General features: G+C 45.8%; 1 protein-coding gene across 1 annotated transcript in view; it reads right to left on the bottom strand.

Moving 5' to 3' along the window:
* Positions 1 to 22,319, bottom strand: part of ulk2 (unc-51 like autophagy activating kinase 2) — a 34,499-nt gene that overhangs the window by 4,378 nt on the left and 7,802 nt on the right. Inside the window, exons 4-22 of the mRNA XM_047593909.1 lie at positions 15,133 to 15,165; positions 13,209 to 13,245; positions 11,088 to 11,261; positions 10,753 to 10,826; positions 10,531 to 10,632; positions 10,390 to 10,448; positions 10,062 to 10,144; positions 9,880 to 9,930; positions 9,681 to 9,769; positions 9,070 to 9,238; positions 7,706 to 7,763; positions 3,877 to 4,026; positions 2,515 to 2,660; positions 2,336 to 2,416; positions 1,323 to 1,764; positions 1,003 to 1,112; positions 736 to 873; positions 397 to 638; positions 117 to 295 (exon numbers count right to left, since the gene is read on the bottom strand). Of these exons, the coding sequence (XP_047449865.1) occupies positions 117 to 295; positions 397 to 638; positions 736 to 873; positions 1,003 to 1,112; positions 1,323 to 1,764; positions 2,336 to 2,416; positions 2,515 to 2,660; positions 3,877 to 4,026; positions 7,706 to 7,763; positions 9,070 to 9,238; positions 9,681 to 9,769; positions 9,880 to 9,930; positions 10,062 to 10,144; positions 10,390 to 10,448; positions 10,531 to 10,632; positions 10,753 to 10,826; positions 11,088 to 11,261; positions 13,209 to 13,245; positions 15,133 to 15,165 (2,417 nt within the window). The remainder of the gene's footprint in view (positions 1 to 116; positions 296 to 396; positions 639 to 735; positions 874 to 1,002; positions 1,113 to 1,322; positions 1,765 to 2,335; positions 2,417 to 2,514; positions 2,661 to 3,876; positions 4,027 to 7,705; positions 7,764 to 9,069; positions 9,239 to 9,680; positions 9,770 to 9,879; positions 9,931 to 10,061; positions 10,145 to 10,389; positions 10,449 to 10,530; positions 10,633 to 10,752; positions 10,827 to 11,087; positions 11,262 to 13,208; positions 13,246 to 15,132; positions 15,166 to 22,319) is intronic.

Below are 22,319 nucleotides of genomic sequence, written 5' to 3'. Positions count from 1 at the left end.
AGGCACGCTGACTGCAGCAGCAACAACACCACCGAACAAAAGGCCCTCCTGAGACTAGATGATATTATTCATAGAATGCGAGTTTCGGAAAGTCAGACTAGACTTTCGTCTCTTACCCCCACTCTTTGCTGAGCTGGCTGATCTGGTCCACAACCACGCTGTCCTGGGGGGGGTAAAGGGAGGCGGCTGACACTCCGAGCTCCGTCCCGCCGGCGCGAACCGCGGCCATCTCCAAGACGCAGTCCGTGAACGACAGCATCATCCGCAGGTGCATCAGGGTGTCTGTGTGCTCACGCTGTGCCGAGTAATTGAAGATTATGTTTAAATGACGAGGAGAGAAAAGTAGAGCGCATCAAAGAGCCGGGAAAATGTCAAACCGATCAACATTGTTCTCACCTCCATCAGTGTCTCCTCAGGAAGCTCTGGAGCTTCAAAGGTGATGAATCCCTCCAAGCTGGGGGGGGAGGTCCCATAGGGGACGAAGCGCAGGCTGCTGGGTCCCCCCTCTGCTCCAGGCACAACCTGCGCACCCCCAAACCCTCCAGGCGGAGAGGAGCCCATGGCCATTCCGGGGGGAGATCCGACATAGACCCGACCGCTGGTGGAACACAGGGAGCCGGCCGAGCTGTTGGAACCCACTGAGACGAGGACAAAGAGCAGAGAGCGAAGCGTTAAATACCAAGGACAAACGCCTGCTTCATTTAGTCGACACACTTTAACGTCCGGGCTGCTCACCTGAAGTAGTGCGAGGCCGGGTGCCCAGGTGGCTGCAGGTGGGAGGCGTGCTGCTGTTGGGTGGTGAACCCACAGTGAAAAGCACAGTACGTGGACTCGCTGACCCACACTGATGGAGCCCGGTAGGACCTGCAGGGGCTTTAAGGAAGGGTGAAATTTACTCACTCGTGTCTGCCAAACACTGTATTCTGTAGTTTACATTAAGCATGATCTGAGTAACCAGATACCTGAACTACGACTAAAGAGTGTGTAGCTGTTAACCCATACCTGTGTCCATGGGCCTCTCAGTGTTCAGGCTGTCAGTGCTGCCCTGATAGGCCTGTCCACCCAAATTGATTCTGATTGGTTGGTCAGACAGACGACCAGTGCTGACAGACCTGGCGAGGAAACCACAGATTATATCAGCACAGTGACGTGACATGGTAAGTTTCAACAGAGAGAGGATGAAGTAATGCAGAAGTAATCAAAATGTCAGTGACTGACTGTAACCAAACCACCGAATAACATTACGTCCATCCTATTAGATTGTAATAACCGAGACAAACTGGAAGCTGAGACGATGATAAAACTGTAGATCTGAATCCTACCTGCCAAAGGTTCTGCTAGCCTCCGGGGCAGCTGCCCGTCCAGTGAGGTACGGGCTGCAGTGGTGGGCACAGATATCTCTGGCATCCGCCAACGTCTTAGTGGGTATGGGGCTATCCGCCAGCGCCATCAGGTTACAGGAGGCCTGTGTTTTAGGGATCTTGAACGGTGCTGAGATGGTCTTGGTAGGGGATCCAATGATGGTGGGCAGCGGGGACTTCTGCAACCAGTCGGACGTGCGAGGGGAGGATCCGAGCAACTTGGTGGGGGAGGAACCGAGGTTGGCCGGTCGACCGAACTGCGGGGAGTGACTGCAGGAGGAGGAAGGCTGCACGGGGTCCGACAGCTGCTTGTGGAGCTTCTGCCTGGTCTGGTAGACCTCAGTCAGGGTGGGGGCGCTCTGGAGCCGAGCGCCGAGAAGCTGAGAGGCTGGGACAGGGGAACCTGGAGATAGGAAGAGGAACTGGATTATAATCAGTTCAACTAGAAAAACCTCCTAAAAATCTCACTGGCTCTTAGCTGTACACAGCCTTCACATTCTGTTGAACCAAAGCACAAAATGGCCGAGAGTGATGCCTCTGGTAACACTTTTATGAGCTTTGCTCCGTCCCACAGTTGCTACACAAGTTGCGTTGGTAAGAAATTCCGGTGTTTGTGAGACTTTCCAAATAAGGGACAAACGCCTGTTGTTTGTCTGGCCGAGGCAGAATTTCAGACAGTGTAGCTTCCCTGAAATGGTCTGCTGTGTTAATAGAAGAGAAGCGTCAGAGACTTTTAAAGAGGACCTTGACTCATGGTGACTCATTCACTTTGTCAAAAATAAAAGCCATGACACAAAGGAGAGAATCAAAACAGGGACTCCTAACTTTCAGCCATGAACCATATACACTGTGGCTTTTTGGTTGTATACGTTTTTAACTGTCTCAACATAAATTGAATTTTACTTAAATGGACAAGCTAGCACAGTCAGAAGTTTAATAACCCAGTGACCAGTCGGCGCTGAGTGTGAACTGACCTCCTGAGGAGCTGCGGCTACGAGGCTCCTGGTTCTGCAGGTGGCAGCAGCAGTGTCCCAGCTGCTCAGGGATGGTCCCCACTGCAAACACAAACGGAGGTTTTTGTTGCCAACAAATGCAAGTGTATACTTCACGTCTGGATGGTGTTGAAAAAGCTGAGGTACGGACAAATCCTTACCGAGAGGTGAAGGGGAGTAAGGCCGAGAGCTGCCTGTGGAAAGTCGCCGGCCCACGCTCTGAGGGACGTCTGCGGAGCCGGGCGAGGCCGAACCCACCTTGGGAAACCCCATCGGACTGGTATTGGAACGCCTCACTGTGCCGGACCTACAAACCAGACACATCCATCACAAAATTGAGTATACATCCCCAAGTGCAAGTTATTCAAGACTGAACTAATGTAAAGAGGGAGCCAATTAGAAAAATAAATCTTGGCTTCGTTATGGATTCAATTATTCTGCTGCACTCTCTCGGAAGACTTATTATTTCTTCTCCTTTTTTCTCATTTCATCCAATTTTGCCATTAAGTCTATACTTGTGGTCCTGCTGAGACAACACAATAAAGCTCCAAGCAGAGCACACAGAGCTTTGGGTCACAGATACAGATCTCTAGGTTTATCATACAAAATATCTGGTAGATCTGCAGGTAAATCCAAAGATACCGAAGTGTTGTTAGCGGCACATGTCATGACAGAGATGCAACATCAGCTACGGGTCTGACTCACATGTCCGTCATGCAAGTCATCAACGTTCAAATAAACATCATGAATCACTATACTTCCCCTTTGTCCAGTCAAATATTGTTACCTGGTTATATCATGTTCGTTATAAAAGGAATTAAGATTAAGATTCAAACCCCTGAGAACAATAATACTAAAATGCTGAGGAGTGTTAATCCTCTCAGTACACACTGACTAAACTCCAATGCCAAGCTGTGGCTCTCTGAGCCAAGAATCATAGCTACGAGTGGTCAGCGTTGATCTAATTCTTACGGCTGCACATTTAGCTCAGGAGAAGAGTGTCAGATCTTAAATCAAATTCTAATCTTCACATTAGTTACAAACACCACAGGGTGGATTTGATGGCAAAGACAAAGAAAGTTAAACGCAAGCCCATACTGAAGCACAACACAATAGAGCCCAATAACAGAAAACATTAGCAATACAATACAGACCATTAAAGCCTTCACCAATGCCTCTGGTGTTCTCCCTTTCAGACAGACGGACTTTAACAGGAACAACAGAAGTAATCTTCCTGTGAAACACGGTGCCACCCGTGGCTCTTCCTCTGCCCGCCTTCTGCCTTGTCTTGACATAAAACCACCAACAAACCCTCCCGGCAACAGGTTCTCGGCTGATGTAATTTCAGTGAAACTTTACGGCTGATGAAACAAGAGCCTGGCATTTCATTACCTACCTTGAGTGTGCATTTGTGGTGAGTCAATCATTAGTCACAAGCTGATTCCAGTTGTTTTAATGCTCAATCAATAAGAGGTATAAAAATGAAGTTTACGCCAGGTTTACGGTGCGGAGGCGACTCTTACCTGGGGGAGCTGTAGAGCGTGGTGGTCGGACTGCTGGACAGATTCTGCTTGATGCGCTGGTAGTTGCGGACCTGGGTGGGGACCGGGATGGGGGTGGTCTCAGCCCGTGGGGACACCATGGGGGTCTGTCCCGGGATGGGCTGCGGCTGACTGCGGGGAGAGAACGGGCGAAGAGGCGCAGTTAGTCATTCCGCCGAAGGCCGACGCTGCTCCCGTATCTGCAGGACATCCTCAGGGTAACAGCTTCTACAGCCTCTGCTTCTTTGTTTACTTCGGTGTGAAAGCACGTTACGGAACTTGAGTTTAGCCTAGCTGTTCATAGGGGCCAGGACAGTGGGAGGGGGAAAAAAAAAAAGGGGGGGCCGGGCCTGAATGTAAACACAGACGTAGCGCCAATCGGCTTCGAGCTCTTTCTGCCGGGGCGGGGCTACAGGCAGCGACCACCAATGGCACATGTGAGGCATGTTCTCTGTGTTCAGCAGACGGAGAAGGGGAAGTGCAAAGAGCCACAACTCATTTGCATTCTTTTGTTATTCCAGAGGAGACAAAATGTTCTGAACATAAAGTCATGACCGAGTCACCCACAGAGGGTCGCACATATACTTATAGAATGAAAATAAAAAAGGGGAAACGACCGTTGGAGAGCGGCACCAGTTGGAAACCAGTATTATGTAATGTCAGGCCTGGGAGGGACTATCTGGGAGAGAGGAGGAGGACACGTGAGGCAATGACTAGTCCGGACAAAGAACAAGAGAGCAGTTTCTGTTCAGATATAAACCTAAGCACGTGCTGGCCTTCTCCATAGACACACACACACACACACACACAACGATCGGAAGCACAAATGATCAAGTAAACCGTGTGGAGGCTTTTTTTTTTAATGTTTCTCCAGGTTGCTAAAAGCTTTATTGATCCGAGCCAAGGCTTAATGTGTTGTGTGCCGTTGTTCCTTGTTAAAAAGAGTGAAAGAAAATTGTAGGTCAGTGAACAGCCGCCTTTTAAAACGAGCCCGGAGTGGAGAGAGAGGAGAGAGACTGGATCTGCAAGTCAGCTGCCTCTCTGCTGACCTGATTCTTAACCAAGCAGCCCAGCGGAGGGGGATGGGATCAAACTATTTCAGCCTCTAAAAAAAACCTGTCACTTCTGTTCCTCTTCATCCATCACACATTTGCTTGCTTTGTCTCGCTCGTCCCCTCTCTAATCTCTTGCTTTCCCTACTGTGATAATCTCTCTCCAGACATCCTGCTCTTCTCTGCATCCCTTGAAGTCCACGCTCCCTTCCTCTCCCACCCTCCACAGCATTTTCCCCTTTGACTCCAATCAATTTAGGACACACGGTGTGAGGAGGATGAACGCGGCTGCAATTTCACTGAGAGTGTGGCCGACGTTGCTAAATTGGAAAAGGACAACTCCTATGACGAAGGAAAAAAAAAAGGTTTCTTCCCGTCTCAGTGGTCAACTGATTTATGTAAACAACGAGGAATTATCGTCGCGGAGAAAACCGTTAAGTGGGCAACAGAGGGAGGCAGTCGAGCTGGTTACCTGAACGGTTGGAGGGAGATGAGATAATACGACAACAAAGGCAAGACAGAGCAAGTGCAACAGAAAAAAAGGGAACAGGAGAGAAGAACGGTTTGGCTGCAGGCGTGCAAACAGGAAAGATGAAAGTCTGGCTGCAGGTTATGAAGAGGAAGGGGGGAGACGCGTGTACAGGGACGAAGGGTGACAGGCGCCAGAGCAACTTCACAAATAACCGAGCAAGATTTCTGCATTTTACACCGACTATTTTACACTATTCCTAAGATGGCGCTTGAATGCCATCCAGGAGACAGTAAGGAAGCTGTCAAGAGGTTAAGCAGAGACAGTTTGAGGTCCAAAACTAAACACACAAGGAGAAACAACTGGTGGACACGATGCCTCTTAAAAACACTCCAATCACAGGAGTAAGTTTAGATTGTAATTCATATGAAGTCAGTTATACGGTGTTATTGTGGCGTTATTTAATTTTCCCTAATTGTATAATGTCTTTTAAAAACAGGCAGTCAGCTGATTCCGGTGTTTAAAAAAAAAAAAAGAGGCATTCAGTCTTCAGTGGGAAACAGTGTTCTTGGAACAGTCCCACGGACGGGAAGTCGAGATGAATTGAGAAATGGACTAATTCACTGTGACTTTTCATCTTGTCATGAGACTTGCGAGGAGAAAGAAAACATTACATATTACATTAGCTTTACTACATAAGTGTATTATATTAATTATTTATCTTTTCCTTAAAGAACGTTTCTCCATGTTTCACAGGGTAAAACTGACATATGACCTTTTTCATTATACCTTAAGATCAGCTAAAACCAATTTAACATCCACAATTCATTAAGTTTCACACATTAACTAGTTAGGTTCAGCAGCCACAAACTGATAAATCACAAAAAAGCAGAAAAGAGATTCTAGTCTGTGTATTTCATATTCTCTAAATACACAAACAGTGACAGACTGCCAATGCAGGCATGTTTTTTTCCAGAGTGCGTGAGGCTATTCTTATCCGCGCAGCCTTCTGTGGGTCAGGTGCCGTTTTTAGCGCAGCACCACCTTGTTGTTTGGCTCGGTGTCGTGATTCATAACTCACTAATCACGCACATTCGGAGGTGGACAGACGGATTCGCTCACGACAAACGGACAGCGTGTGTGCGACACAAAGCTGAGAGGAGATTGTTTTCTGGTGGTCACAGAGACACAAATAGCCACAGGAGGAAAGAAAGGAAGCCTGGCAAGCACAAAAACAGATAATGTGACCGCACATACTGTACATACTGTACATGTGAACTCAAGGTTATGTGTGAAATGGAATCACAGCCTCGTGCCACACTCCCACCGCACTGACGACAACCGCGTCACGGTCCGTGGACTGTGTGTGATGAGGTAGTGACACTGAACTACATTCAAAATGAAGCAGAATCTGCAGAATTCACAGAGACCAAGACTTTTAAAAGGATCTCTGCAACTAAGGAAATACTAGTTTATTTTAATTGATCATGGATAATAAGAAAAGTGTTGAGGAGCACTGAATTTAGCTGAAGGGAAACTTCAGGCCCAAATAAATATTTACGGCCTTAAAAATAAAGTTAACAAGCCAAAGTGCAGTTGATGTAACGTCTGCGTGCTTCTTATTTAGCCGTTTACTTGTGCAATAACGTGGTTTTTAAAGGCTTCAAGACAAGCACATACTGTGATGTCCCTAACAACAACATTAACAAACAGTGAGCATTACTTTGGCTACGTTATTAGATAAGCCGGCATGAAATCAATTTGACTTGAACAAAGATATTATGAGTGACATGACTCTTGTTTTGCTCCTGCTGCTGATCCAAATAAGTTTCACTGAAAATTAGTGAAAACATTCAGAGAAATATGAGAGACCAGACACTTATTTATGTATGTTGTTGTTAGCTTAGCTTAGCTTAGCTTAGGTTGGTGTGTTGTAGTTGTAGAATCAACTTCTTGGTGTAAAGATGTTTTTGTCAACATCCTAACTTGGTGCTATGACCTCCGTGTGGAGTTCATTCTATTACTGGGACTTCAAGAAGTCACTTCTCCTTATCATGAAATAGTCCAGCACTAAAAATAAATCCACCCAGGTTTGACTAGTGAGCTTAAGAGAAGCTGATAGACTTTGATACAAAAAGACAACAAACCTGGCTTTGTTTTCTGGTAGTTATGTAACTGTCAAAAAGTAAATCAATTATTAATTATCTAATCTACTCCTTTGTTTCCATCTTCACTGCTCCTCGAACGAGAATTCACTGTATACTATTAACGCTGTGTTTTTCGTACTCACCCTCCACACATGAGAAACTCGCTGGACGGCCGGCGACCCGCTCCCATCGGTTGGTCATCTGACACGAGGGGGGAAACAAGGAAAGAAAACATTAATGAAGGTGTAATTAGCGGTTATCAGGTGATTAAATGGCAATCAAGATGCCAGCTGACACTCCCAGTGCTCTCCGGCGCCGCTTTGTTCATTGTGTGACGTCTAAGCAGGTGGATGTGTGCGTGTGCGCCGCGGCAGGTGCGGACCACGAGGGTTCGTTTCACCAGTCAAGAGGGCAAGCGTGTGTGCCTACTGCTCGAGCGCAATTACAGCACGACATGGTAAGCAGCTGCCTAATTTACAGACACATGCTACGCGAGCGTGTGACCATGTGCTGTAGGTGTCACTGGTCGTGGCGAATGTGACTTGTGAGTGTAGCAAGTGAACAACACTTTGATCTGCCCCTCCCTTTATAGCTGATGTTAGACATTACATTTGTATCCTGCAAGTCACTAAGAGCAAGATACATACCTATTCTCCCACTACATGTGTATGTCATCTCGCCCAGATGCTACCACACCTTATGAACGCCAAGTAAAATACACAGTATGTCATACAAGTGGAACCTGCAGGGCTTTAAGAGGACAGTAGCTGTGGTGCGGCTAACAGCTGTATGTATTTGCCCAAGCGTCCCAGACAGACTGGTGGGCAGGGCAATACAAACACTGATCGGGGCAGAAAATTCCTCCACCCACGGGCAGATCGGGTTGAATCAACTAAACGCACCGTGCTGTTATTGTGACAAGCATCAACAAGTGTAAGAGCTGTGGGAGAGGTGAATGATGAGACAGAAAGCGAGGGATTAACTTTCACAACAAACCCGTGTTGTTTTTAAGTTTGACGTGTAGCAGCTGCTATCCGGCTGTGTCTGCCCTGCCTCAGAAACATCTACAACATAGGTCTTCAGCAGGCTTCACCAATATCTTTTAATTTTTTTTCTAGAGTTGAATGCAAAATGATGATAATAATAATGTACATTTATAAATAGCACTAAGGCCGAGTTTAATATAGAACACATATAGTAGGTCTTCATTAGTTTGGGGGTCCTGGGCCTGAAAAACGTTGAAGACCCCTGATCTAAACGATTAAAATAAGTTCTCAGTCTGTATGCACATTATTTTGTTAAAAATAAATCAAAACTAGGGTGAGTGAAAGTGAAATATATAAAATAAGAAATTCTCTATTCCCAATTTCTACAGCAGGTGTGTCTGCGGTCCGTGCAGGTCTTTCATATCCGTGTATAACTATATATATATATAACCATTCTACATTCCCTAAAAAGGGCAAATACTAAGGTACATGTAAGATACAGCACGTGTGTTGTTACTCACAACTGTCAGTAGAGATGTGAGGCACCAAGACAAAGTCGTCAGTGTCACACGAGGAGTTCTTACTGCTGGTGCTTCCTGCGGACTCTTTGGACAGCTGCAGGAAGTTGGGTGGGCCGAGCGGAGGGGACGACAGACCATCTTCTGCAAGAGTCTGCATGTCTGGCAGAGACTGTGTTCACAGACGTTGGGAGAGAGAGAGAGGGAGAGAGTGGAGGGTTAAGTTGTAGTGTTTCTTCTGAGAGATGCAATTAAGGCTTCCAGGCAGGGCAGAGCAGACTGTCAGTCTAATGCAATCACACTGTTACAGAGAAGACTGACATCCTGGGAAATTGGCATGCTCCACCTTCCTACTGCTGCGTTGAGAGAAATACTGTGGATACCGTGTTACAGTCCAGCTAGCAGTACATGTTGCTTATGCTAGAGGCATTAAAAGAGCACAGTAAGAACCAGATTTCATTCACCAAGTTTAAATACTGTTTGTAGTGGAAGCAGCAAGTAGACACAATAGGAGCCTAACATCACGGGGGACGTGGTTAATATTTTATTACCTTAGCGTCAGGGCAAGTATAATCCCCTCTGAATGAGGATGTATGAAGTGAAATCAAACTCACGGGAGGAGAGTTGTATCGGATGCATGGGGAGCTGCCACAGGAACTGTCCGTCACAGCGTTGGAGGCGCTGGGGACCGGCACTGGACACGCTGAGGGGGGAATAAGCGCACATTAATCGCGGATTCGTATCGGACGATGAGGAGTGCGCGGTAGTGTAGTACAGTAACTTGATGCGTAGGAATGTGACCTTTGCGCTTACATTTTTTAATGGTGGACGAAGGCTCGAGGAAAGGATGGCTGAAAAACGTGTCTGTCGGAGAGAGGGGGGGTTGTTTTTAACAAACACACAAACAGACCTCAAAGTAGCAGAGATTAAAAAAAAAAAAAAAATGAAGCATTCTTTTACTAATTATCGTTCGCTGCGAACATGTCAACACTCACCGAAGTCCATTCTGTCTTTCTGATTCCTCTGCAGCAGTCCAAGCAAAAGGTCACTAAGTTGTGGGGATGTCTCCCTCGGGATGCTGGGTAATGAGATCATGGAATAGGAACATTAATAACCTGTTTATATTAGGAGGCCTGTACACTGTGCAAAACCATCTTAGAAGTACTTTATCCATCTCACTGTATATAATCTTGGTTTATAGTAGCGATGACTAGTCTGGTCTGAAATGCATTTTTTCACTCTCATGTCTCGGTGGACGGACAAGCACAGAAAATTATCTTGTATGGTTATTTCTCATACAACAGTGTAAAGGAGGTGACTTACATGGGCTGTAGGTTCTTGTTCTTTTCATAAAACATCCGTAAGTCTTGGGGACTGTTGGCCTAAACATATGAATAAAGAAATTAAATACACAGACACTATGACAAATCCATTTCTTCACGTTTTGTTGTGCGCAGTATTCACCTGGAACGGTGGCTTGCCGACCAGACACTGATAGATAACCGTCCCTATGCTCCACAGGTCAGCCTTGGCATCATAGTTCTGGGACATGATGACCTCTGGGGCCTGGGAGAGAAGAAGGGGAGAGACATGTTAACCAGCTGCCGAGAAAGCCGACAGTTCTTTTCTAGGATCACAGAGCTCAGCAGCAATTCCAGACACGCACGACGTATAAAACGCACTAACCATGTACATGGGTGACCCACATAGAGTAGCTGCCATCATGTTGCTCTGGAGGTACCGTGCAAAGCCAAAGTCAGCTGCAGGACAGAAGCATCGAACAAACCCGTCAGTACACACATGATGTTATCATTAGTAACACAATCCACTATTGTGGGACTTTGGCGAATGGCTGGGAGACAAACACTGGGAACTCATACATGAAGTAGACCCGCACTCACAACAGATCTTGTCAGAAATATTTCAATTATTGCCCTTTTTATGTGAGCTTTCTATTTTTTTTTTTTTTAATTAAAAAATAATTCTTTCCGAAATCAACAGACTTTGCATCTTGGGTTCACCTATTTTGATGCGGATGCCGCTGATGTTGGACTTCTTGCGACCCACGTACGACAGCAGGATGTTCTGGGGCTTCAGGTCGCGGTGGATGATTCCCTTGCTGTTGAGGATGCGCATGGCGGCAGAAATCTGCTGCAGGAAAACCCTCAGGGTGTCCTCCCTCAGCGTCCCCTTAGCTACAAGACGAGAACATATAGAGATGGTTGAATAATTCAAGTTTTTAGCTACTTTTAATTGTTCTGGAGTTGCTCCGTTGGGGACTGTGATCATATATCAAACGTTTTGGGTGGGCTTTATGCAGTGATGGAGAGAAGAGTAACAGCGGCGTTTCCATACTTGCCATCTGAGCACCGTGGATTTGAATATGTTAACAAAACTTCTCTGATTGTTTGATGGACGGACTCATATTCCGACTAGGATCGAGTCTCGCTACCTCAGGGGAGACTAACTTTGCTTAGCCTGCGCTCGCATGATGCAGAGTTCAGACCAGAATATGAATAGAAGTGCTCTTTCACAGCAACTCCCCAGATAATGCCCCTTAGCGGCACTTTATAAACGCTAATAATTAGCATATTATAGTAATAATCCTGAGGTAAACAGTGTAAACTGAGGCAGAGAAGGTCCTATTCCCTGGTGGTAGTGAAATAAGTCTAATCCTATGTGAGGCTAAGAGGATTCATTTCTCTCACTCTCATTATCTTTTCCCCTCTCTCCCTCTCTCTCTCTATCAAGCCATTGTGATTACAGTGTAGGCATAGATCAAACCAATAAGCTCATCACATTAAACCAGGATTCTTTTGGGGAGGGGGAGGGGGGGGGTGTTAGCTGTTCTTCTGCCCACCCCATTGGAAAAATTCGAACATGGGAAAAGTTGTGTAAAGTGTAGAATCATTCACTAGGGAGAAAGTGAGCGAGGTCATCTTATATAATTAAGGTAGCTGTTACAGCCTCGGTGTTGACAGCGACACTATAACACCTCCAATAACAGGAACGCAATCGCAACGGCGTTCGGAGAACGGCAACAGGCTTCGTTTCGCAACCACCGCCGTTACCCAAGCGCAGCACCTGGACCAGCCCGTCACCGGGACGGGTCCGACCGCGGCCCGCGACGTAACGGCCAAATGTGTTGCCATGTGGAGCAGGTACATCATGTGAAGGTACAGCGATAAGGGAGCAACTCCAGCAATACAATCAGTGTTTTATGAAAGGTGTAAACACACGCGGGTTACCTAAGAGATATGTTGGCCGACTGCCATTCACTCATAGGGGCTCTGTGAATGTGTGACCTGATTTTAACTGTTCACACCAGGGGCAACAACATGTTGTTTGGCGTTCAGGGAGTAAATAAAAAAAAATGTGGTGAGTCCTATACCAGAGCTGGAGAAAGAGACTTATATCGTCACTGCTGCAATTATTATGTATTTCCAAGAATCATTAACATTTAAGTCGAGGAGGCTTTCATTTATTGTGGCTCATGCCATTGTTTTTCTAACACCCTGAGCTGGTGTCATTCAGGAATCTCTGTCATCTGCGCCGCGAAAACACAACCATGCAACGTGACAGTCTGGTTTTCTCAGTCGCAACTTCAGACACTCAAACACGTCAAATATGTCACTGATAACATAAAGATGAAAAGATGACAGACACACGGTTCGTCGTGATGCCCGTTTGGCATTTGAGACGTATTAAAGCAGAACTACTAACTATCCCTGTTAATGAATCATAAGCTGACTTCAAGTTCTGCGAGCAGAAATGCAAAAAATGCAGTTTTAATAAACTGTCACAAGGACATAAACAGTGTGCTGACTGGGAGAAGAAAGAAAGGGACTCTTTGTACAGAACTACAGTGAGACACACACACACACACACACACACACACACACACACACACACACACTTCCTCCCCCACATAGAAAACACCAGGACATAAAAACACTCGCTCACAGACACACACTCATGATACTGATTTACATTATTCCACACACAGATGCAATGAATGCACCATCACGTGCACACATTCTCACACCTACACTGCAGAGTAGGTTTGTCCTCCTCTGTGGCATTAGGAACTTTGTGTTGGTGAAGTGTAATCTGTGTGGCGGGCAGATTAGCGCGATGCTTACCTTGCAGATAGTCGGCAAGATCACCTCCGTTACAGTACTGCGTGTGAAGGAGACAAACAAATTGCAATCAGCAACAATTAAAATTCAGATTCACCAACGTCAAGCTGAAGAAGCGCATTATTTTTAGCATCGTGCGCGCGTATGTCTTCGTGTGTGTCGGCTCAAATCCGCTGCCCAGATAATGACAAGCTCATCAATTAACCTGCTGAACGGCCGCAGCCTTATCAGAGCTGACAACCTCTGCTGGAGAGCACTTAGTTCTCAAGAGGGACAACGGTGCAAGAACGGACAAATGAGGCAGGTGTGGTGGGCTGGAAGGAAATGTATGGGTGAAAAGATAAAGAAAGACCAGTACGACTGAACAGGACTCCTCAGAGAAACCCGTAGCCTACGACCTTCATGCACAGATGGGTGACGTCTTAAAAAGTCACGCAAGATATTTCTAAGGGACTTTTCTACCTTATGCGTTCCTGCTCTGATCTTATCTATCTTTAATAAGATTAAAGAATCTTTCTCACGCAAATAGTTTCGACTAGAAGGACACCAGGAGTCACAATGATGACAAACACAGTAAACTTCTTGGCCTACCACTGCATCATGTTTCTGAAATTACTGCAGAGCTGTCAGATTATTGCCCTCCTTGCATTTGTCAACTACTGACGCCTCCCCATGGCATGTCTGTCCTGTACTGTACTCCAACACAAACTTTGCAGCATTCGAACTATACGTTCACAACAGCACTGACCAGCACGAAGCAAATACACCACCATAAAGTGACTAAAGACTGTTTACTGAAATGAAAAGTATCTGTACCTCCACAGACCCCCGGCTGAAGACCTATTCTATAAATCATCTATAAAACTATCCTGGGTGACCACCTAACAAATTTTGCTGTAGTTTTAGAAATATTGCAACAAAGTTGTGAACAAAGTTGTCAACAAAGTTCTGAATCCACACTTGTGTCTGCCTTTGCTTTGACTTTGTCGGGCTTAAACACACTGCAGGGGCGTCATGGTCTTGTTCTGGCTCTTTCTCTCGCATACTTTGTCACCCAGATGTGCGCTTGTGGCACCAATATTTGGTCGTCTTACATTTTACATGCAAATACCTGAGTCGCGTCCGCTGCCGCATGAATGAATGCCGCACTAAATGTTCCAAGATAAACATCTTCTGTTTCAAACGCTCACTGATCCAACTGTGCATTTCAAAGGGCACATCCTTGTTGTCACTGGCTCCACACCTGGCACGGTGCACTCGTCTTTCATTAGACTTGTATTTGATACTTCCTCCAATATTTGAGTAAGACAAGCTTCTTCCAGCTAAGCAAAACGTGAGGCATCAGCTCTGATTTGGCCCGAGTGAAGAGCACGCTTCAAGCGACGGCACCTGTGTACGTATTCGTTAGCCGAATGTGGAAAATATAACTTTGAAAAGTAATTTCAAACAGCTGCCTGTCTTGTCAACAACCTCGGATTCTCGTAAACCTGACAAAGTAATATTTAACTCGGTCTAAACTTTGACAAAAACAAGAAGCAAAGATGCTTTGGGAGGAAGATTCCTAGAAAACAGCAGGCTGTGCTTCTGTGAGTGACTTGAGGTGCTGTTGTTTTCTATCTAGCAGGAAGCCGAGTGTTGCGAAATGAGCAAAGTGAGTTCGGGAGGAAGCAGAGGGTGAGGTCGTAAGAAGGTTATGAATGGAAGCTGAGGCAACATGAGAAGAAAAGACAAGAAAGTGGACGAGCGGCAGGACGGCATTTACTAGCTCAAAGGTAGAGAACACATGCTGACAGTCAGTGTGAGGCTTAAACCATAACTCTGTAACCGATACCTGCGCTACTACTACTACATGAAAACCCCCCGGCAGCACATGAGGGGAGAGGATATGAGTTGGGACGCATTCAGATAGTCACGTTTCTTTACTTACCTCCATGACCAGGAAAACCGAGTTGGGCGTTTCCTGGAAGAGAAGAGACACATAATCAGTTTCAGAAGCAGCCTCTATACTGAAGCAGCTGTCAGCGCCACCGCATCCAGGAAAACTCAGCCACTGGATAAAATCCAACGTACATAACAGCGGCACTTGTTGCTATTTATGACGACGCAGGAACTTACGGAATGTGTGTTTTTATTACTCGGGTCTTATGTTGTAGTTTAGTTCAGTATGTTGCTCAACACGACTTTACAGGAGCATACAGTATGTCCGCATAAAACCCTGAGGAGATATGGAAAATATTGACAAGAGAAGCACGAGGCGCGACTATGCAGAAATATTCATTTCTGCATATTTACTATGCAGAAAAATGCCCTTTAACTAATTGGCTTCGAAGCGACTAAACAGCTATTTGTGGACACATCGCTGGGTTGTCACCATATCTGAAGAACTGCATCAGCCTAGAGGGATTAAAAATTGCACAGAATATTGCCTCATGATCTGAATCACTACCACAGGAGATTAGCTGGCAGGACATGGCAACAAAAAGTAATCCGTGCATGTCCCTCAGCCGTCAAACCGATCCGCACACAAAGGTGACTTTGTACGGCGGTGGTCTGCTCGCTAAATACAGCACCCTGCGAGCACTGATGTGTGACCCCGGCCTAATGGGTTTGTTTATTTGGTTCTTAAGGAGCTCAGTTGTTTTTTTTCCCCAATCCTATACGGTAATTTCTCCAGCTGGCGCAGGTGGCGCTGGGGGATGGGCCACCAGTATTCATTCTGACTGTATGCACGAATATGTGAGTGCATTGGGGGTGGGGGGGGGGTGGGGGTTAAGGGGATTACATAATGAGGGATGTATTCTGCTGTGCAAGCCGGAGAAGAGGGGGGATGGGAGTGTCAGAGGTGGCAGAGTCACCCTGGGGTCAGGGAACAAGGGTCCCGTCACAATACGTGTACACAGAGGCCCCGTCCGGGCCTCGCGTCAACATTCACCCTAACCGAATGCGAGTGATCAGCTTTTAGTGCCGGTGTTAGCGCCCGAACACGCGTCAGTTCTTCTGATCTGATTTCAGTTTCGCCGTGATGTCTGGAATGGATCTCGAGCCCTGGTTCAGAACTACGAATAGTGTTGTTTTTTTGTGTGCACACACGTTAAATTAGTATTGATCTTCGCTTTGCCGGTAATTAGACCTGTACAAAACTCTCAGATTATACCCTCCAATCCTGGAAGCTTCCATAGACACCGTAATCTCCAGCATTAAAGGCAAATAAAGACACAAGTGACTGCTGAAGACATAGATAAGTTAACCACACACGGCTCCCTATACATCCACATGATCGCATTATTAATAAACCATTGCGGACACATGCCCCCTACATTTGGTCAGAAATCTAATCTCTCAAATCTCAACGTGTCCTCGGTGTAATCACACCTCTACTGTACACAGGTCACACCGGTGGGATTGGGTTCCCCAGGAAGGATGTTATCGGGCCATGGGGTGAGTTTAGACGGTAGTCAACGGCCGGGCCTTCGTCACTGAGCAACATTCTTACACAATCACAACCCTGCGCGTCTGCAAACCGACGTCACAGAAAACGCAGGTCAACAAATAGCAGGGACTGAGGTTTCTTCTGAGAATAACGGCTTCCTGGAGAAACGTCCGTGTTATTCAGGGTGCGTTTTGGCACCTCCGCGTGTTGTCGTCTCTGCTCGGCCGCTGCAGTCGCCTCGGTCTGGTGTGTTGCCTAATTGCTAAGAAGCGAGATGAATTAAGAGGCAGGTGGTGACGGCCGCGCATAGGGCAGCCCTTGTTTGTTTGGGGTTAAAAGGAAGGAGCAGCACACACCGAGAGAGAGCGGCGACCGCTCTGGCTTACGGCGCGGACAAACACTTTTTTCTGGAAGGTACTGTTCACACACTGGCCTCGCGTAAAATATAAACTGGTGGACTTTGGACGCCGGTGGCTCGCCGCCAGATAAGGAGCAGGCTCCCGAAACGTTCCCCTTCCAGCGCAAAATATTCCAAAACAGCCGCGATATAAATAGACCCTCTGTCACCATAACCTTGTCATGTAACTTTTAGAGGCAGTTCCACAAGACGCAAAATGTGCAGGCACGGTGAAGGGATTTTATCAACCTGGGATTTATGAATCTGACACGCGGGCCCAGTGCACACACAGAAAAGACAAAAGCGGGAGTCGCGGGAGTCGGGAGCCAAAGTGAGCCAAAACAACAGTGTATCTGGAGAGCTGCTTGATTATTGCGTCACGCTCAAACTCCAGCACGGTTATGTAACAATATGGGGGGGTGGGGGGGGGGGGGGGGGGGGGGGTGGAGAGGATGGAGTTGGAGTGTGTGTACTGGGGAGGGGGGAGGTTAGGTGTTTGTGGAGAGCCGGTGTCAAGCGACAAGCGTAATGCCGGGTATTCCGAGTAAACCGGTGCGAGTAGGGAGTAAAGTCTAGGCTTTGACATAACAGCAGCGCACAATGATAGATGACTGTGTGAGTGACAGCAGCAAGAGAAAACACTAATTATGTGCCTTGGACAAAAGGTCAGGAGGGCTTGTTGACTTTTGATTATGGCTGACTCTTGGATAAAGAGGAAAAGATGTTTATTGTAGCGCAGGCAGAGAAACTGTACAACTTATTATTACACACACACACACACAAACACACTATCACACCTTGCCACACACAAGAACAAAATGTACTAGTGTAATCCTGGGGGTAATAGTAGTTTCAGATGCACAACAACCCACCTTTCTGTAACATAACACATCGCATCATATACCCTTCATATGTATATAGTGTATATTTGCTTCTACTTCCATTTATTGTGAATTGTTACACATATGTTTTGCATATTCTATTGTAATTTATTTATTTACTTCTTCTTCTTTTTTTGTTTTTTTGTTTTTTTTTTGTATTTTTTAACTGAGCGAGTAGTTGAGCCAGAGTTGCATTGCGGTAACACCATGTATTATGCAAACATGTGTGTATACTGTGGATCATATGTCTGTGTCGTCCTCGTGCCTCCGCGGTGATCAAACAGGTTATTCAGTTGAGTGCCGTGCATGTTCTCCTCATGTGACTGGGATTATGTTTGTGTGCCTATAACGGCATTTTCTTTCCCAGCATCTGTTTCCAGCCAGTTAAGAGTCTGGAAAGCAAAGCCCTGTAAAGGAATGCAGATGGAGCCGGGCTTTCTAGGAAAACTCTCAGAGCTCCAAAAAATCCCCCCATGAAAGAACGAACATGTCATTCTTTTTTTTTTTTTTCTTTTTCAGCCCCTCTCATGTTGGTCCTGCCTCAACGACTTGTGCAGTTAGGACGCACATACACACACACACACACACACATGCACACACACACACACACACCAGGCTGGGGGCCCCTATCCAGACTAGAACACAATGTTCCTTAGGATCAACTTCAGCTTTTGTGAATATTGGCTCGCGAACTGAAACGCTTCATAAACAAACCCCTTGCCCCTCTCTTCCTCTGTTTACCTTTACACCAACTTTAATCTGCACTGGATTCATTAGGTTGCTTTTTTTTGTGTTGATAACGGATCACAGTCGCGTTCAAAATATTTTCACCGAAGCTCTTCATCTGCACCACGCTTCAGTGGACACACATTACTCAGGCGGACATTTATTTACCGAGTACAACTGTGGTGTGTACTTTAAAAGTTTCGAGAACATTAAGAGGTGAGAGGTACAGGATAATATAGCTAAATATATAACTAGATCTACCATGAAGCCTGACTAAACTGTGTGCAAATGACACCGGTGAGATACGGTCCAGAAAAAAATAGTAAGCGGCCTTTGGTTTTTATTTAGTATGCTTAAGAGTTAAAACAACATTTAAACCAACTCACAGATGCAGATTCAATGACTGTTACATCACCACCGGCATGACCCATAAGGATTTAATGGGAGATTCATGCAGCACCTGGAATGAACGATTTCTGTTCACCTTGATGAAAGCATAGTCAATGATGTTTTTGATCCCCCTATATCAGGCTACGTGCATGCCGCCAGTTCACAACCTATTGTAATAGCACAGCCATACCGTGCAGCATCAGTGCTAGGGAGGAGGCAGAGAACCAGAGCTCGGAGACAGGACACCTTATAATTAGACCCGTTTACCTCAGACTGCTGCAGCTTGCTTAACATTAACAGCTCCGTGAAGGAGGACTGGGAGCCGCTCAGCTGTGTGCTTAAGGCTGTCATTAAAAGCTGCAAACGAGCAGCGCTCCTCCAAACTACAGAGCTGTGTTTAAGGACTTGCAATCTATCATGGGTGCACAGTCGTACTCCCACATTCGGCAGCGTAGCCTTTTGTGAATGCTCAAAATGAGAGGTACATGGGGAGCAGAAACGTTTCTGTCTGATTCAGATACTGAGGGCAGCCTGGCTCTGCTATATTCGCAAACCTACCCAGTAGTCCAAATATACTGATCAGATCTTGTAATAATGCTCCATTTGTCCTAGAACTCTTCCTTACATTTCACAGGACGCTCCGGGGCTAAGGAGCCACGAGAAAGAACTGTGATTGTTTTGTGCATTTAACAGCTAACACAAGAAGCACTGAGGTTATTCTGTGGGGTGTTGGCATGTCATGCCAGCGTGAGTGAACACCTCCATTGTAAACCCAGATCAAACATACAAAGGGACGTAAGCAGTTCTATTTTGTGCTCCAGACCAACACAATGGTATCTACTCTATACGGTGCTGGAACAGGCACAGAGAAGTGTGAACAGTCAGCTACAGGGAGATTATAGAGTCAAATGATGACTATAAGGTAAAGGGTTGTAAACAATGTGCTGCAATAAACAAGAGTTGAATAAGTGCTCCATGACAAAGTCAAAGTGCTATTTCACTTACTTGGGTGGAATTTCTCCTCCTCCTGCACATTGCTATTTGTCAAATGCGTCCTGGCATTACGTTAGCCATTATTGATGACTGCAAGGCTGCGTGAGCAAAGTGGTACTTTGAGGTAAACACCAATATCAGCATGCTAGTAGCGCCAATACGCTGATGTTCAGGTGGTAGACTTTGAGGTTGACTACATTTTTCTAAATCAAGACAAGGAGATGAAATTTAGGCCTGACACAGGGGATCAAAGTTATTAGACTTCAGCCTGAGGGTATATGAATGTCTGTACCAATTTTATTTCACTGTGGACCAAAGTGACCACACTGCAGCCAGGCTACGTCTTATATGCACCTGTCTGGTCTGAACAAGACACAAGGTTTCTAAATTAGGAAGGGGTAGAAGTTTATACCGTCAGCAAGAAAATTTACACAACACAGTTATGTTGTAGCATTATTTTTCTGTATCTATAGAGACTGGCCTCTCTCAAACATTGCAGCATCATCAGTAAAAACATCATCCACCTTTTATTAGGTTCCTTTTAACACAAACACTCGCCCTTTCACATCAGCTATTAACGGTCCACCCATAGTATCTACAATGCACTAATCAGGATGGCAAGACTTTTGAGTAACTCATTTCCTGGTGGGAAACACTGGTGGCAAGTGGCAATTTTAAGCAAGACTACTGTTTTAGATGTAAACATATTAATACTTGAACACTGCTTTACAACTATTTTACTAAAAGTTTCATGCATATTTTGTGCTTTAATTACCAATTACATCAAACAGTCTAAAGACTACTTCAGTAGTCTAAAAATGCCATTAACATGCATGGGCCACGTTTTTTTCTGATTAAAAAAGTAGGCTAGGCATGACGGGACAGTTGCACAAGCCCGATCACGTTACAGTTCCTGGTCTGTTTTGTAAACCCATTCAAACGCCACATGCTTCCAACAACAACAGCTGAGGATGCTGGGAAGAAGCCAAATGGGAACGCAAGAAGCGATTGAAAAAAAAAAAACAAACTGCAAAAACAAGAAGAAAAGGCAGCTACTTGTGCAAGATGAAGAATAGAAACTATAACAGAGGGAACGAAAATGGCATCTGCCAGGCTGTCTGCAAAGGCCTGCAACACACCAGACCCTAGTGACAGACACCAACGGAGGAGATGAACACCATTACACTAGCCACCAACAGACAGGCCAATGCTACAGGAAGGGGAGAAAAGAAACCCCAGCTGGTAAGAAAAGACAGGGAGACACTGTGCCTGAAGCTGTTATAGACCGTCTCAGTGTTTGTCACGGACAAAAGGGGAGACAGAAAGCAGGCAAACAAAATCACGACACAAAGGCAGGGAGTGCATGAAAAACCACACAACTGGCAAGAGGGCTTGGAAGAACTGAAAGGCCTCAAGACAAACACAACAGCAGCATGAGAATGTGGTCCGATGCCAAGACCGCGGTGTTCCTCGGTCTAGGATGGAGCGAAAGGCCAAATAACAAGTTCAGCATTGATTTCTACGTTTCCTTTAGCGAAACCTGTCCGCCGGTGTGACGTACTTTCTTTTGCAGATATAAATATTGTCTTCCCAAAGCATTTAAAGCATTCTGCCTGAAGCAAGTAGCCAACGTGAAGGCTGATGAATGCCATATTAGTACAGAACACAAAATATAATACCAGCCTAATAATAAGACTTCAAGTTAGCTTAGGGAAAACAGGGAAAATCCCCAGTCTGGCTCGGTCCAAAGGTAATGAAACATATTCATCACCATCATGAGGTTTAAAAGTGCTAGTTCAGTTGTGTTTTCAGTCTTGAAGTTTTCAGCTAAGCTAAAAGGCTGTAGGCTGTAGAGTGCTCTAAGGTTATTATATCCATCTCCCACACTCCATCCTCAACTAGGGAGCGATATCAGCTGATTTTAACATAACAGGAAAATCAAAAAACAGTTCCTGAACTAGCATTTAAAATTGTTCAGCTTTTCCTTGTGTCTACTCACTACTGAAAGCTACTTGTTCTGCTCTACCTTGACTGCTGGGTTATTACAGGACTCTTCCGTCATTCACTTCTGGACGGAGTTATTACATCAGTCAGACTGATGAAGGGGCGAGGACATGGGTGGAGGAGTGGAGGGGTGGACTGAGTGATCGGCAGGGTCTCAGTGGGAGGCTTATGTAAACTAAGGAAGTACCGGTACTATGTGGGAAGCGCTTCATCATCACTTCAAATGTTTCTGGCTCGCTCCCCACTTCACCCTTTGTAGGTCCGTACTGAAGGTCCACTCACACATAAGAGCC

This window comes from Mugil cephalus, chromosome 9 (assembly GCF_022458985.1).
Source record: "Mugil cephalus isolate CIBA_MC_2020 chromosome 9, CIBA_Mcephalus_1.1, whole genome shotgun sequence".
In the NCBI taxonomy this organism is placed as follows: Eukaryota; Metazoa; Chordata; class Actinopteri; order Mugiliformes; family Mugilidae; genus Mugil; species Mugil cephalus.
The sequence above is the reverse complement of the archived record's forward strand: the minus strand, read 5'-3'. Positions and strand labels throughout refer to the sequence as shown.